Source organism: Hypanus sabinus, chromosome 22 (assembly GCF_030144855.1).
Source record: "Hypanus sabinus isolate sHypSab1 chromosome 22, sHypSab1.hap1, whole genome shotgun sequence".
NCBI classification, from domain to species: domain Eukaryota; kingdom Metazoa; phylum Chordata; class Chondrichthyes; order Myliobatiformes; family Dasyatidae; genus Hypanus; species Hypanus sabinus.
Window position 1 is genome coordinate 63838330 of NC_082727.1, and position 17628 is coordinate 63855957.

General features: G+C 39.3%; 1 protein-coding gene across 4 annotated transcripts in view; it reads left to right on the forward strand.

The window, feature by feature from the left end:
* Positions 1 to 17628, forward strand: part of eno4 (enolase 4) — an 88626-nt gene that overhangs the window by 35046 nt on the left and 35952 nt on the right. For all 4 annotated transcript variants that reach the window (XM_059947930.1, XM_059947929.1, XM_059947928.1 and 1 more), the window contains 4 exons: positions 469 to 659; positions 1817 to 1956; positions 12754 to 12923; positions 17432 to 17563. In XM_059947930.1, the coding sequence (XP_059803913.1) occupies positions 469 to 659; positions 1817 to 1956; positions 12754 to 12923; positions 17432 to 17563 (633 nt within the window). The remainder of the gene's footprint in view (positions 1 to 468; positions 660 to 1816; positions 1957 to 12753; positions 12924 to 17431; positions 17564 to 17628) is intronic.

Consider the following 17628-nt stretch of genomic DNA (forward strand, 5'->3'; position numbering starts at 1 on the left):
ATTGACTCCTCCTACCTTAGGCCACAAACTTATCAATCACCCCTCATATGTTTTTTTGGATCAGGACAAGCTATTGGTAATGTTTACTCCTAGGAACTTGAAGCACCCAATCTCTCGACTTTAGCACCATTTATGTAAACAGGAGCATATGCACCTGCCCCTTCCTGAAGTCAATGATGAACTCTTTTGTTTGCTGACATTGAGAGAAAAGTTGCTATCATGACACCATGTCACTAGGCACTCTATCTGGTAGTGTCATTGAATGACAATGTAAAATAGATACTTTCTCGTTGGAGATAAGTATTGAGGGTCATTACGTGCCACTTTTGTGGCACAAATCTTATTTGCCATAAACTTGATTATATTCAATAAATTTCTAATAAATATTAAGCTTCAATAATTTAAATATTTAAATAATTTTACTTAACTGCATTTGAATGTATATAAACACAAATTATTTCCTTCCAGAGTCTATGTTTTGCTGCAATGTCTAACTGTTGTAGTGACCCTAACTATACAACTCAAGGTACTGGTGCAAATGATAATGAGCAAAAAAATCAATCTGTCCAGTTTGCTTTGGAATGGATCAATGGACCACTGAACTCTATGTTGAAAGGGCTTTTACCAGAGAACCAGACTCATGTGGACAGACTACTAAGGTACAGATATTTGAATATTTCATCCAATCCTTTCCAATGAATTATTTGCATCTGGTCTTCACTTTACTATCTTGTAAAGAGGGCTTTATTAACCTACCAGTTTTATTCTTCCGGTGGTTAACTATTACCTTTATTTTTACCTTTCATATCATTTGTATCTTGAGCTTACTTTGGTAGTATTTATCTGTTGCCTGAATTTCAGGGCAGGTCATGAGAGACATGTTTTAGTAAATAGTTGCATAATTGAATTAGTTGTTCATATATAGATTAGAGTGTGGCAGTGCAGCTATCCCTTTTCTGGAGGGTACTGTATTGTGATATGCAATCTGTATTTGTGGACTTGCATCACATTTTGGCCCAATACAATTTCTACTCTACGTGAGAAAAGATCAAGTCTTTGGTTCTTCTAACTTTTTTTTTCAAGATTTTATGTTAAAATATTTTAGAACTGGTTGTCATTTCTGACATTTCTATTCCTCTGTTCTTTGTGTCACTGATGACTGTACAGATGAGATTTAGTGGGTTGCAAAAGATGATCATCTTGAATATGTCACATTTAAGGTTTCTCCCTGCACAGAAACTTCCTTCCAAACCTGCTCATTTTGCCTAGTTCATTTTGCTTTTGTGCTTGCAGAGATAGTGAACCTGACCTTAAATATGCACTTGCAAATAAATGATCCCTCCCACTATAAAGCATGTTAATGAAGACCAAAGCTATCCAGTTACTGAATGTGAGTGGTTAGAAATCTGCTCTTGATTTGATGAAGATCTGGAGCTGAAGAAGGATATTTTGTACCAAATGATACCAGACTCAAGTGTTGGTTATGATCTGAGTGGAACAATTTGACACAATAAATTAAGGAGAAAAATGTATAGGCACTTTGATATTGAAGGAGTAGGTTTGGATGCAATTAACCATATAACCATATAACAATTACAGCATGGAAACAGGCCATCTTGGCCCTTCTAGTCCATGCCAACGCTTACACTATTGATTATAATAAAACTGAAAACAAGGCGGTTGAGTAAAGTGTATCATGTAAGGCCATTACACTCATTAGGAAGTTGTGTATTATCTTAAATGTAATATTTGCTCCTGTGTATCATTATCAATATATGAAATGTGCCAAGTCCTAATACTGAATTTGAATAAACAGTGACTACTTTTGGAGAAAAGTGGAAGAAGATGAAGAGCAAAGAAATAAGGATGATGAAGAAGAGAAACCAACTGAGCCTGAATTACCCTCTCCAATAGTCAGTGCTCCTGTTGGAGATAAGAAAAAGAAAAGCCCTAAAGGTTTGTTTAGACTTACTTTAAAAGGGGTGCTTAAATTGTATAGCAGAGGTATGTGTAGGAATTTAAACTTAACCACTTTGTAGGGATGCTTCACATTGAAAAATTATACAAAAATGAGTGCATTCCTATCCTAATGTGCTTAATGGTTACTGTCAGAGCTGAATGCTGCTGCTAACCCTTCCCAGACACATAGTCCTGCTCACTGTACCTCATACAATATCGTCGTGGCAGATAGTAATGGATTGGGAATGAGAGAGGAGGGTAAAAATTCAAATAAACATGTAAAACCAAGAAGCATGTTCTTAATTTTTTAAATATATATAATGCCTTTACCATTTTGCAGAAGTGGATTTGTAAGTATCTCACAGTTGAGAGCCAAGGAACTTATTCTCTTACAACATAAGAGGTCAATATCAGGTTTATTATGACTGACATACAGTATGTCCTGAAATTCTGTGTTTTGTGGCATCTTCCTATACCTGTACTTTCCTCCAAATGCCTTAATATTATGCCCTGTGGCATAAACCAATTCCTAGCAGAAAGTTTCACTGTCTACTCAAATCTTTGCCTCTTATCATTTTATACACCTTCATCAAGTCATCTGTACATCTGTAGAAATTTGCAAAAGTCTTTGGTAATATACAGTTTTTCCTCAAACTACTAATGAAGTAGAGCTACAATTGTGCTTTAATTGTAATGATATCAATGTATTGGGCCCAGCATTGATTGCTGATCCATTGACAGCCAGGATCTTGCACTTTCCAATACTGACCCTTCAATGAGGACTGAAGTGTGTTTTCCCAACTTTCCCCTTTCTGAAGCCCACAATCAATTCCTTCATCCTACTAATATTCAGTGTAAGGTTGCTGTTGCGACATCATTCAACCATCTGATCTATTTCAATCCTCTGCCCCTTTGTTGCCATCTGAGATTCTGCCAACAACAGTGGTGCCAGTGAAAGAGAGATCGGAGAGTCTGACTAAATAGAATACAATAATTATCTTTTACAGTATACCCTGTGGGCTAAGAGAAGTAGTATTTCTCTCCATAAGTATTTGGCCTCTCCTAAATATATATTGTTTTTCTTATCTACCTTCCTGATCACAGATCTTCCAGGCTCTGATATTTTGCTTCTCCATCTCCTCCTCTTGACTTCAGATGTCTTCTTTCTCTGTTTCCACACTGAAGTTAAAAATAATTCTAAATTAAAAATGGATAATCAGCATCAGTTGCATTTTTCTCATGAAGAGCTAAATAATTGGTTTATTTTTCTGCATTAGTAGGTGATTTCCACCTTCCTCCTCCAAATTGTGCAGTGATCAGTCAGTTACCTGCCCACTATTTTGAACCATAGAGGGTTTGCATTATTTTGGATCTGGATACCCTAGCTTTGTACCACTCCCCTGTTGATATGAGAAATTTACTGACCCTTTCCGAGTTCTGAGTGATCAAGCATTTAAATAAATGGAATAGTTTTTGCTTACAACATCACATCGTACAGTATATTCCAGGAACAGGAAAATAAAAAATATAGTGTTGAAATGCTTTCTACAAAAGATTCCAGCAAGTTTAAAGCAATAGTGGTGAAATCACCTCAATTTATAGCCAGGTCTTGCTTTAGGAAGTAACAGTTTTCTTAGATTGCCAAACTTACATCTGCGTGAAGTGCATCTGGCTGCAGCTCTTTGAGGACCGTGTTAGGGATCTGGAGCAGCAGCTGGATGACCTTCGGCTTGTACAGGAGAGTGAGGAGATGATTAATCAGAGGTACAGAGAAGTAGTCACCCTGAAGTTGCAGAGGGTGAGTAGCTGGGTGACAGTCAGGGGAAATGGAAATGTGAATAGGCAGTTAGCGCAGAGCACCCCTGTGGCCATTCCCCTCAATAATAGTATACTGTTTTGGATACTGTTGTGGGGATAATCTCTCAGGGGAATGCCACAGAGACCAGGTTACTGGCACTGATATTGGTTTGTGATGCAAAAAGGAAAGAGGGAGAAGATGGAAGTGGTAATGATAGGGGACTTAATAGTCAAGGGAATCGACAGGGGATTCTGTGGATGTGAACAGGACACCCGAATAGTATGTTGCCTCACAGGTGCCAGGGTCAGGGATGTCACATTTTGGAGAAGGAAGGAGAGCAGCCAGATGTCTTGGTACATATTGGTACCAATGACATGGGGAGGAGAAGCATAGAGGTCCTGAAAATAATTTGGAGAGCTAGGCAGAAAGCTGAGAAGCAGGATCTCATGGGTGGTAATTTCTGGAATGCTGCCTGTGCCTTGCACCAGTGAGGGTAGAAACAGGATGATATGGCAAATCAATGCATGGCTGAGAAGCTGGTGCAGGGGGCAGGGCTTAAGGTCCTTGGGTCATTGGGATCTCTTCTGGAGGAGATATGACCTGTTCAAAAGTCATGGATTGCACCTGAACCCAAGGGGAGCCAATATTCTTGCGGGCAGGCTTGTTAGAGCTGTTGGGGAGGGTTTCAATTAATCCGGCAGAGAGGAGTGAAGGGACTCAGGACAGGATGGATGGTAAAAAAGCAAAGATAACATGCAGTCAGACTGTCAGGAAGGGCGTGCAGAAGATAGGACATCATTGCAGCCAGCAGAGCGCATATCAGTGCATTAAGGATGCAGAGTCAAAAAGGGTAGCAAATACAGAACTCAAGATGTTGGATCTCAGAGCACGGAATATAAGAAATAAGGTGGATAATCTTATTCCTCTACTCCAGATTGTCAGCTATAAAGTTGTGACCATCACTGAATCATGGTTGAAGGATGGTTGTAGTTGGGAGCTGAATGTCCAAGGTTACATGTTATATCAGAGGGATAGGAAGGTAGGCAGAGGGGGTAGTGTGGCTCTGCTGGTAAAGAATGGCAACAAATCAGTAGAAAGATGTGACATAGGATTGGAAGATGTTGAATCCTTCTGGGTTGAGTTAAGAAACTGAAAGGATAAAAGGACCCTGATGGCAGTTAGATATAAGCCGGGCAAGGCAAGGTAGGTTTAGTTTTCAATTTTTCCTGTTATTTGAGGAAAGGGGGAATTATGAGTGTGAGGGCAGCTTGTTGTTCTCGGTATCAGATGTGGGAGGTCCTGGAGTCTCCTAGCCTCCCGGATGTCCACATCTGTGCCAGGTGTGCCGAGCTGCCTAAGGGACCGTGTTAGGGAACTGGAGCTGCAGCTTGATAACCTTTGTCTGGTCAGGGAGAGTAAGGAGTTGACAGAGAGGAGTTACAGACAGGTGGTCACACCGGGGCCACGGGAGGCAGACAAGTGGGTCATGGTTAGGAGAGAGAAGGGAAAGAGTCAGGTGCTAGAGAGTACCCCAGTGGAGTACCCCTTGACAAGAAGTACTCCTGTTTGAGTACTGTTGGGGGGTATAGCCTACCTGGGGGAAGCAACAGTGGCTGTGCCTCTGGCACAGAGTCCGGCCCTGTAGCTCAGAAGGGTAGGGAAAGGAAGAGGAAGGCAGTAGTAATAGGGGATCAGATAGGTGATTCTGTGGACGCAGTCAGGAGACCCAGATGGTAGTTTGCCTACCTGGTGCCAGGGTCCGGGATGTTTCTGATCGTGTCCAAGATATCCTGAAGTGGGAGAATGAGGAGCCAGAGGTCGTGGTACGTATAGGTACCGATGACATAGGTAGTAAAAGGGAAGAGGTCCTGAAAGGAGACTATAAAGAGTTAGGAAGGGCGTTGAGAAGAAGGACTGCAAAGGAGTAATCTCAGGATTACTGCCTGTGCCATGCGACAGTGAGAGTAGAAATGGAATGAAGTGGAGGATAAATGTGTGGCTGAGGGATTGGAGCAGGGGCAGGGATTCAAGTTTCTGGATCATTGGGACATCTTTTGGGGTGGGTGTGACTTGTACAAAAAGGACGGGTTACATCTGAATCCTAGGGGGACCAGTATCCTGGCAGGGAGATTTGCTTAGGCTACTGGGGAGAATTTAAACTAGAATGGTTGGGGGGGGGAGGTGGGAATCAAATTGAAGAAACTAGGAGAGAGGAGGTTAGTTCACAAATAGAGAAAGCTAGTAGACAGTGTGTGAGAGAGGATAGGCAGGTAATAGAGAAGGGGAGCGCTCAGACCGAAGATGTAGGGGACAAGGAAGAAAAAGATAGTAAAGTTGTTTGCACCGTTAGGGGATAAACAAAGAGTAGGAGGTGGAGAATTTCTTAAATGCATTTATTTTAATGCTAGGAGCATTGTAAGAAAGGTGGATGAGCTTAGAGCATGGATTGATACCTGGAAATATGATGATGTATCTATTAGTGAAACATTGTTGCAGGAGGGGTGAGACTGGCAACTAAATATTCCTGGATTTCGTTGCTTCAGGTGTGATAGAATCGGAGGTGCAAGAGGGGGAGGTGTTGCATTGGTTGTCAGAGAAAATATTACAGTGGTGATTTGGCAGGATAGATTAGAGGGCTCGTCTAGGGAGACTATTTGGGTGGAGTTGAGGAATGGGAAAGGTGTAGTAACACTTATAGGGGTGTATTATAGACCACCTATTGGGGAGCGAGAATTGGAGGAGCAAATTTGAAAGGAGATAGAAGATATTTGTAATAAGCACAAGGTTGTGATTGTGGGAGATTTTAATTTTCCACACATAGACTGGGAAGCCCATTCTGTAAAAGGGCTGGATCGTTTGGAGTTTGTAAAATGTGTGCAGGATAATTTTTTGCAACAATATGTAGAGGTACCAACTAGAGAAGGGGCAGTGTTGGATCTCCTGTTAGGGAATGAGATAGGTCAGGTGACAGATGTATGTGTTGGGGAGCACTTCGGGTCCAGTGATCACAATACCATTAGTTTCAATATAATTATGGGGAAGAATAGGACTGGACCCAGGGTTGAGATTTTTGATTGGAGAAAGGCTAACTTTGAGGCAATGCAAAAGGATTTAGAAGGAGTGGATTGGGACAATTTGTTTTATGGGAAGGATGTAATAGAGAAATGGAGGTCATTTAAAGGTGAAATTTTGAGGGTACAGAATCTTTATGTTCCTGTTAGGTTGAAAGGGAAGGTTAAAAGTTTGAGGGAGCCATGGTTTTCAAGGGATATTGGAAACTTGGTTTGGAAAAAGAGAGAGATCTACAATAAATATAGGCAGCATGGAGTAAATGAGGTGCTTGAGGAATATAAAGAATGTGAAAAGAATCTTAAAGAAATTAGAAAAGCTAAAACAAGATATGACATTGCTTTGGCAAGTAAGGTGAAAATAAATCCAAGGGGTTTCTACAGTTATATTAATAGCAAAAGGATAGTGAGGGATAAAATTGGTCCCTTAGAGAATCAGAGTGGACTGCTATGTGTGGAGCCAAAAGAGATGGGGGAGATTTTGAACAATTTCTTTTCTTCGGTATTCACTAAGGAGAAACGTATTGAATTGTGTAAGGTAAGGGAAACAAATAGGGTAGTTATGGAAACTATGATGATTAAAGAAGAGGAAGTACTGGCACTTTTAAAGAATATAAAAGTGGATAAGTCTCCAGGTCCTGACAGGATATTCCCTAGGACCTTGAGGGAAGTTAGTGTAGAAATAGCAGGGGCTCTGACAGAAATATTTCAAATATCATTAGAAACGGGGATGGTGCCGGAGGATTGGTGTATTGCTGATGAGGTTCCATTGTTTAAAAAGGGTTCTAAGAGAAAAACTTAGCAATTATCGGCCTGTAGGTTTGACGTCAGTGGTGGGTAAATTAATGGAAAAGTATTCTTAGAGATGGTATATATAATTATCTGGATAGACAGGGTCTGATTAGGAACAGTCAACATGTATTTGTGGGTGGAAGGTCATGTTTGACAAATCTTATTGAATTTTTTGAAGAGGTTACGAGGAAAGTTGACGAGGGTAAAGCAGTGGATGTTGTATATATGGACTTCAGTAAGGCCTTTGACAAGGTTCCACATGGAAGGTTAGTTAAGAAGATTCAGTCGTTAGGTATTAATATTGAGGTAGTAAAATGGATTTAACAGTGGCTGGATGGGAGATGCCAGAAAGTAGTGCTGGATAACTGTTTGTCAGGTTGGAGGCCGGTGACTAGCGATGTGCCTCAGGGATCTATACTGGGACCAATGTTGTTTGTCATATACTTTAATGATCTGGATGATGGGGTGGTAAATTGGATTAGTAAGCATGCAGATGATACTAAGATAGGTGGTGTTGTGGATAATGAAGTAGGTTTTCAAAGCTTGCAGAGAGATTTAGGCCAGTTAGAAAAGTGGGCTGAAAAATGGCAGATGGAGTTTAATGCTGATAAGCAATTATCAGCATTAATTGTGAAGTGCTATATTTTGGTCGGACTAATCAAAATAGGACATGCATGGTAAATGGTAGGGCAGTGAGGAATGCAGTAGAACAGAGTGATCTAGGAATAATGGTGCATAGTTCCCTGAAGGTGGAATCTCATGTGGATAGGGTGGTGAAGAAAGCTTTTGGTATGCTGGCCTTTATAAATCAAAGCATTGAGTACAGGAGTTGGGATGTAATGTTAAAATTGAACAAGGCATTGGTGAGTCAAATTTGGAGTATTGTGTACAGTTCTGGTCACCGAATTATAGGAAAGATATCAACAAAATAGAGAGAGTACAGAGAAGATTTACTAGAATGTTACCTGGGTTTCAGCACCTAAGTTACGGGGAAAGATTGAACAAGTTAGGTCTTTATTCATTGGAGTGTAGAAGGTTGAGGTGGGGACTTGATAGAGGTATTTAAAATTATGAGGGGGATAGATAGAGTTGATGTGGATAGGCTTTTTCCATTGAGAGTAGGGGAGATTCAAACAAGAGGACATGAGTTGAGAGTTAGGGGGCAAAAGTTTAGGGGTAACATGAGAGGGAACTTCTTTACTCAGAGAGTGGTAGCTGTGTGGTACGAGCTTCCAGTAAAAATGGTAGAGGCAGGTTCAATATTGCCATTTAAAAAATATTGGATAGGTATATAGACAGGAAAGGAATGGAGGGTTATGGGCTGAGTGCAGGTCTATGGGACTAGGTGAGAGTAAGCATTCAGCACAGACTAGAAGGGCCGAGATGGCCTGTTTCCATGCTGTAATTGTTATATGGTTATAAGTCTCCCAACAGTAACTGGGATGTTAGCCACAGATTGCAACAGGGAATAGAAAAAGCATGTCAAAAGAGCAATATTATGAAGTCACGGGAGATTTCAACATCTTGGTTGGTTGGGAAAAATCAGATTGGAAATGAATCTCGAGAGTGAGTTGTTGAATGCCTACGAGATGGCTTTTTAGAGCACTTTGTCATTGACTGTACTAGAGGATCAGCTGTACTTGGTTGGATGTTATGTAATGAACAGGAAGGAGGTGATTAGGGAGCTTAAGGTAAAAGAACCCTTAGGAGACTGTGATCACAATATGATTGAAATTTGATAGGGAGAAAGTAAAATCTGACATCGCAGTATTTCAGTGGAGTAAAAGAAATTGCAGTGGTGTGAGAGAGTAGTTGGCTGAAGTAAATTGGAGGGGGATGCTGGCAGGGATGACAGCAGAGCAGCGATAGTCTTAAGTTTCTGGAAAAAAAGTTAGGAAAGTACAGGATAGATGTATTCCAAAAATGAAGAAATACTCAAATGGCAAAATTGTACAACTGGCTGACAAGGGAAGTCAAAACTTTTTGTAAAAGCAAAAGAAATGGCGTACCACAAAGCAAAAATTAGTGGGAAGACAGAGGATTGGGAAGGGTTTAAAAACCTACAGAGAGCAACTAAAAGAATCATTAGAAGGGAGAAGAAGAAATATGAAAGCAAGCTAGCAAATAATATCAAAGTGGATAATAAAAGCTTTAAGTATGTTAAAAATAAGAGAACATTGAGAGTGGATATAGCACCACTAGAAAATGAGGCTGGAGAAATAAAAACGGAGGGGCAAGGAGTTGGCAGATGAACTAAATGGGTATTTTGCATCAGTCTTCACTGTGGCAGACACTAGCAGTGTGCCAGATGTTGAAAGATGTGAGGGAAGAGAAGTGAGGACAGTTGCTATTTCAAAGGAGGAGGTGCTCAAAAGGCTGAAAGAACTGGACCAGATAAATTGCATCCTAGGGTTCTGAAATGAGATACAATGTTGAGAAATGTACATTGTACATTTTGGAAGAAGAAATAATCGGACAGATTATTATTTAGATGGGGAGAAAATTCAAAAATCAGAAGTGCAAAGGGACTTGGGGGTCCTCATGCAGGATACCCTAAAGGTTAACCACCAGGTTGGATCGGCAGTAAGGAAAGCGAATGCTATGTTGACATTCATTTCAAGAGGAATAGTGTCTCAGAGTAAAGAGCTGTTGATGAGGCTCTATGGGGCACTGGTGAGATCTCATTTGGAATACTGTGTGCAGTTTTGGGCCCCCTACCTTAGAAGGGATATACTGATGTTGGAGAGAGTTCAGAGAAGATTTACGAGGATTGTTCCTGGATTGCAGGGGCTAACATATGAGGAGCGTTTGTCGGCTCTTGGACTGTATTCATTAGAGTATAGAAGAATGAGGGGATCTCATAGAAATATTTCAAATGTTGAAAAGGTTGCACAGAGTAGATAAGGAATGGCTGTTTCCCTTGGTGGGTGAGTCCAGGACAAGGGGCCGCAATCTTAGAATTAGTCAAGTCAAGTCACTTTTATTGTCATTTTGACCATAACTGCTGGTACAGTGCATAGTAAAAATGAGACAATGTTTTTCAGGACCATGGTGTTACATGACACATTACAAAAAACTAGACTGAACTACGTAATAAAAAAAAACAGAGGAAGCTACACTAAATTACAGACCTACACTGGACTGCATAAAGTGCACAAAAAATGTTCAGGCATACCCATTTAGAACAGAGATGAGGAGAAATTCTTTTAGCTAGAGGGTCATGGATTTATGGATTTCATTGCCACGAACAGCTGTGGAGGCCCGATCATTGAGGGGGTTTTAAGGAGGAGATTGATAGGTATCTAATTAATCTGGGTATCAAGGGATATGGGGATAAAGCTGGAAATTGGAACTAGATAGGAGAATAATTTAGCATGTTGGAGTGGCAGAGCAGACTCAATGGGCCAAATGGCCTGCTTCAGCTCTTTTTTCTGTGATCTTGTGAAATGGGTGGCTGTAGAGACTGTGGGGGCATTAGTAATGACCTTTCAAAAGTCCTTGGACTGTGGCATGGTGCCAAAGGACTGGAAAATTGCAAATGTCACTCCACTCTTTAAGAAAGGAGGAAGGCAGCAAGAAGGAAATTATAGACCAGTTAGCCTGACCTCAGTGGTTGGAAAGACGTTGAAGTCAATTGTTAAGGCAGAAGTCATAGAGTACATGGTGATACAGGACAAGATAGTACAAAGTCAGTATGGTTTCCTTAAGATGAAAATCTTGCCTGATGAGCCTTTTGGAATTCTTTGAGGAGATTACATGTAGGCAAGATAAAGGGGATGCAATGGGTGTTATATATTTGGACTTTCAGAGGGCCTTTTGACAAGGTGCCACACTTGAGGCTCCTTACCAAGTTAAGAGCCCATGATAATACTGTAAAGTTACCGGCATGGTTCAAGCATTGGCTGATTGGTAGGAGGTAGTGAGTAGGAATAAAAGAATCCTTTTCTGAAACTAAAGAAAATCTGCAAATGCTGGAAATCCAAGTAACACACACAAAATACTGGAGGAACTCAGCAGACCAGGCAGCATTTATGAAAAAAAGCACAGTAGACATTTCAGGCCAAAACCCTTTTGGCAGAACTGAAGAAAAAAGTCCAGTTTGCTGCCAGAGACTGGTTGTGTTCCTCAGAGGTTGGTGTTGGAACTGCTTTTTTACACTTTTGTCAGTGATTTAGATGATGGAATAGATGGCTTTGTTGCAAAATTTGCAGATGATGTAAGATTGGTGGAGGGACAGGTAGTGTTGAGGAAACATGTAGTCTGCAGAAGCACCAAGTCAGATTAGGAGAATGGGCAAGAGAGTGGGGCAAATTAAATACAATATTAGAAAATGCATGGTCATGCACTTTGGTAGTAGAAAACATTTTTAAATGGGGAGCAAATTCAAAAATCTGATATGCAAAGGGACTCTGGATTCCTTGTGCAGAATACCCCAAAATTTTACTTGCAGGTAAAGTCACTGGTGAGGAAGGGAAATGCAATGTTCGCATTCGTTTCAAGTGGTCTGTAATACAAAACCAGAGATGAGGCACTGGTGAGGTCCCACCTTGAGTATTGAGAACAGTTTTGGGCTCCTCTTCTAAGAAAGGGTGTGCTGGCATTGGAGAAGGTTCAGAGGAGGTTCACAAGGATGATCCAAGGAATGAAAGAGTTATCATACAAAGAAATTTTGATTCTAGGTCTGTATTTACTGGAATTTAGAAGGATGAGGGGATCTCATTGAAACCTTTCAAATGTTGAAAGGCATAGACAGAGTAGATATGGAAAAGATGTTTACCATGGTGGGGGAGTCGAGGCCAAGAGGGCACAGCCTCAGGATAGAGGGGTATCCATTTAAAATAGAGATGTGGAGATTTCTTTAGCCAAAGGGTGCAGAATTTGTGGAATTAATTACCACAGGCAGGTGTGGAGGCCAGGCCATTGGGTGTATTTAAGGGAGAGCTTGATAGGTTCTTGATTGGACACAGCATCAAAGGTTATGGGAAGAAGGCTGAGGAGTGGGGCTGAGGCAAGGAAAAAGGATCAGCTATGATTGAGTGGCAGAGCAGACTTGATGGGCCAAATGGCCTAATTCTGCTCCTATGTCTTATGGTCTAAAATTAGCCAGGAAGCTCATATTAATAACTTAATTTGCAGACAAAAGAAGTAATGTTCCAGAAAAGACAATCAATCCCCGTTACCCACCGGAAACATTACTTCCTGGCAGTGTAGCAATTGGTGTGGTATCACTGGCAATGGCCAAAGCTGCAGCCAAACTACAGAAGACCCACTTATATTTATACATTGCTTCACTGAACCAAGCAGAGGTAGGAGAACTTTCTCTTTCTCTTTTTGCATTTATTATATTAATTACTACTGCATATGGAAAACAAGCAGATGGAGCAGTATAAAATCTAATTTGTTACTGCTGCAATATCACAGAAGGTTGCTTGCTTTAATCAGTTTGTATCCCATTACCTGTTTGTGTAACTTTAAATTATTATCCGTTAATTATATTTTGAATATTTATCATATTGTTTAGGCTTTAATGAAATTAGTACTCAGAAAGCAACACTGCATTTTTTAAATATTACTGCATTCTTGAATGGATAAGAATGAGATGAGTGAATATCTTGTGGAGAATGATCCAAAATGATGAGGGAAAGGGAAATGAAGAAAATAACAATGCTATTCTAGAGTGGAGTTATAAAGGTAATGGGGGAGAGGATTAAATTTATAAGTGTTGTGTAATGGGAGTTTGTATTAACATTGTCATTACTATGTCATCTCTTTGCAGCTCACTCTCATCCATTGTAATAGTGAGTTGTGTAGAGATGAAATGTTAATAATATAGAATATTATTTCTCAAGGGTAAATGATATTTGAACAATCTGTTGAGCTAAGTGGAGTACAAACTGTTATGAATACAGGCTATATGGGAACATGGTGTGAGATTCTGAAGACAAACATGGATAAAGCAACAGTGGTTATATATTATATCAGAAGCTATGAAATGAGTATGATAAATGCTATTATTTGTACAAATGTCTAGAAAATTAAATTTATAGATAATTAGATTATAGGTATAAAATATTGTAAAAATAGTTGAATATAACCTGATGGAATTTAGTTCTTCAATTTAAAAAAATGATAAGAACAACAGCTGATTCATTGACTCTACTTGAAGGGGGAAACTTGAATAAAAATGGGCATGTTTGTAATTAATGAAGATAATGTTTAGAAGGTGATAATTTCCATAAAGTCTAATAAGGAAAACATAGGTTTTAAGTTTGGATAAGAAAATATTTAAGGATAAAATAGTTCTATAAGAAAAAGTAAAAATGGTTGCCTTTAAAGATCCTTGATAAATATAGCAGTTTACACTCACAGAGTGGTAACATTTTGAATTAATGTTAGGGAGGGTTTAAGCAAGGTTAGTAGGGAGGTGGAAATCAGAATGATAGGACAAATGATGGAGTAGTTTGTATAAAGACAGATGCAATGTGTAAGGAGACTGTGAGGAAAGACAGGTAATGGATAAGGCATAAATGCAGTCAGTTAGCTGGGTTGAAATGTGTTTACCTTAATGCAGGAAGTATCACAAACAAGGGTAATGAACTTAGACTATGGATCAGTACATGGAACTACAACATTGTGACCATCACAGAGAGAAGGGTAGATATGGCTGCTGGATATTCTGAAGTTTAGATGTTTCAAAAGTGACAAAAAAGGAGGTAATAGAGATGGGGGATTGGCAATTCTTATCAGGGATAGTATCACAGCTGTGGATCATCTACTGAGTCAATGTAGGTGGAAGTCAGAAACAGAAATCACACTATTGAGGGTATTCTATAGCCCTGCCCACTAATAGCAATAGGGATATATAGGAGCAGATCAGAAGGCAGACTACTGAGTTGTTGTCAACTTCCCTGACATTAATTGCCACCTTGTTAATGCAAAAGATTAAATGAGGCAAAATTTGTGAGGCGTGTTTAGAAAGGATTTTCGACACAACAGACCAACACAAGGAGAGGCCATACAACATTTGGTACTAGGCAGTGAACCTGGTGAGGTGACAAATCTCTCAGTGGATGAACATTTTGAGGACAGTGACTGCATCTCCCTGAATTGCATAGTTTTGGAAAAGGATAGCGAAATAATATGGGAAAATATTTAATTGAGGGAGGACTTGGTATGATGCTATTAGACAGAAATGTGGGAGCATAAACTGGAAACAGATGTTCTCAATGAAGTGTGGAGGTCGATTAAGGAGCATTTGTATGGGGTTCTGGATAAGGTGTTCCATTGAGGCAGGAAAAGAATTATAGGGTGAAGAATAAATGGTTGATAAGAGAGGTAGAAACATGTCACAAGAACAAAAGACACATGTTCCCACTGGCCACACAAGTAGTAACAGAAGATTGGAAGATGACAAATACATCAGTGGCAGGAAAGGTATTTTTAGGGACAGGGTTTATGAGAATTTGGAGAAGCATAGTATGATTAGGGAGAGTCAGCATGGCATTGTGATGGGTAGAGTGTGCCTCATGAATCTGATAGACTTTTTTGAGGAAGAGACAAAACAATTTGATGAAGGTAGGACAGTGGATGTGATATATATGTACTTTCATAAGGCATTCAACAAGATTCCCCATGGTTGGCTCATTCAAAGAGTCATAAGGCATGGGATCAATTGAAACATGGCTGCATAGCTTCAGAATTGGCTTGCTTATGGAGCATAGATAGAGCATATTCTCTTTGGAGGCCCTTGATCAGTGGTGTTCCACAGAGATCTATTCTAGAAAACTTACACTTTGGGATTTTTATAAATAACTTGTATAAGGAAATGGAAGAGTGGGTTAGTAAGTTTGTAGATTATACAAAGGAAGGTTATTGATCATGTAGAAGGTTGGTGAAGGGTCATTGAGCTCTATCTGCAACTTAGCCCATCTCTGCATCCTATTGATCTGGAAAAGTATGAAGTGATACAGTTTGGAATGTTGAACTTGAAAGCAGAATACAAGGTTAATTTCAGGATTCTTAACAGTGTAGAGGAACAGAGGGATCTTGTATTCCAAATGCATACATGTCTCAAAGTAACCACATAAGTTGATAGGGTAAACAAGAAGGCATATGGTGTATTGGCCTTTATTAGTCTGGGAATTGAGTTCAGAGGCCACAAAGTAATGTAGCAGTTCTATAAAACTTCAGCTAGACCACACTTGCGCTATTGTTTTAAGTTCATTATAGGAAGAACGTGGATCCTTTAGAGAGGGTGCAAAGGAGATTTACTAGGATGCTACCTGAATAAAAGAGCTTGTCTTACGAGGAAAGGTTGAGCAAGCTAGGGCTTTTCTCTTTGGAGTAAAAGAGGATGATAGAAGATACGACTTGATAGAGGTATATAGGATGATAAGAGGCAATGCCAAGGGCCCCAATGGCTAATATGAGACATACTTTTAAGGTTATTGGAGGAAAGTATAGGGGGATGTCAGAGGTAGAATTTTTTATAGAGTGGTAACACACAGCTGGTTGTGGTAGTAGAAGCAGATACATTTAGAAACATTTATGAGACTTTTAGATAGTCACATGAGTGATAGAAATATGGAATGTTATGTGGGAAGGAACTGTTAGACTGATCTTGGAGTAAATTAGAGGGCCGGCACAACATCATGGGCTATTCATGAAACTATTTTAGTGACTCTACTTAAACAATGAAGCTTGGAATTTCAGACACATAATTATAATATTCAGGCACTAATATTCTAATAAAGGTATTAACAAGGTTACTTGAAAGATGATAATAGGTGGAATAGTGCAGATGGATAGAGATAAAGATAACCCAGCTGAGCAAACTGGCTCGCTTAGAAAAACAAGTAAATCATGAGGCCTTAAAGGATATAGCTGTAAGAACATGATAGGGCCTCAAAGCAGGTAGTTGTAAGGACATATAGAAGTGGGATAAGATAAGCTTGCCTTTCAGAAAAGCATCAACAGACTACCTCTGTCATCCCAGTGTAATGAATTTTTGTTGGAGAGGCAAACTACATTGAAGTATAACTGGCAGTTTCCACATTGGCATCATCAGTCACCTCAGAACTCATCCAATTCTTGTAAATGAAACAATAGAACAGTACTTGCCTTCCAACTTTATTAAAATATGTTTACATATTTTATTAGCTTTTATTAAGCCATTATTGTTACTATCATCAAATCATTTATCATCTTGTCTATTTTGATAAAATAATGTTATAATTTCTATTTAGTTTAAGTCACAGGGCCATCTAGGAGAGGAATCAAAAATAGTAATCTCTCTGATCTCGTCATTCAGCAGATAATGATCTTTGATAATTATTTCTTATATTAATTGTTTACAATGTTAGAGATTTTCTATTCACTCTCATTTGGAAGACTCAGTTGCCTTCATTTCATTTGCCACTCTGTCACCTCTGTCTTACAACCAAAAACTGATTTCTATTACCGTCTATAAGGAGGGAAGTTACAATGTTTTGAGCTAAATTAACAATCACTTAATGTTGATGTTTGCTATTAATACAAATGTATCAGTCTATATATCATTTCTACTGTTCATACTGGCTGTAGTGTGGTGTTGGATATAAATGGTGTAAGTTCAGCTGCAAAATGAGTACAAATTAATAGTACATTAAATAACTCTAATTATTAATTTTCTAAATATTCAGGGGAAAATAGGTTTGCCAAGTACCTGAAAATTATAATATTCAATTCAAATTACATATGTACTAGAAAATTACTCTCTGCTTTATACTCTCTACTTTCATATTTCCATTAAATTAATCTTTAATTTTCATTTTAGGAATCCCCAAAGAAGATGAGAATGCCACTTCCATTAATAAGTTTACTTGACTGTGGGAAGTCATCTGGGGGTAAATTAAGATTGCTGAAAGAAGTGATAGCAGTTCCCCAACCTAATCTTGGTTATAAAAAGGTAAGACATTTGACTATGCCTTTGTCTGACCTATTTGATTAAGTGCTATTTAACTGATCTAACCT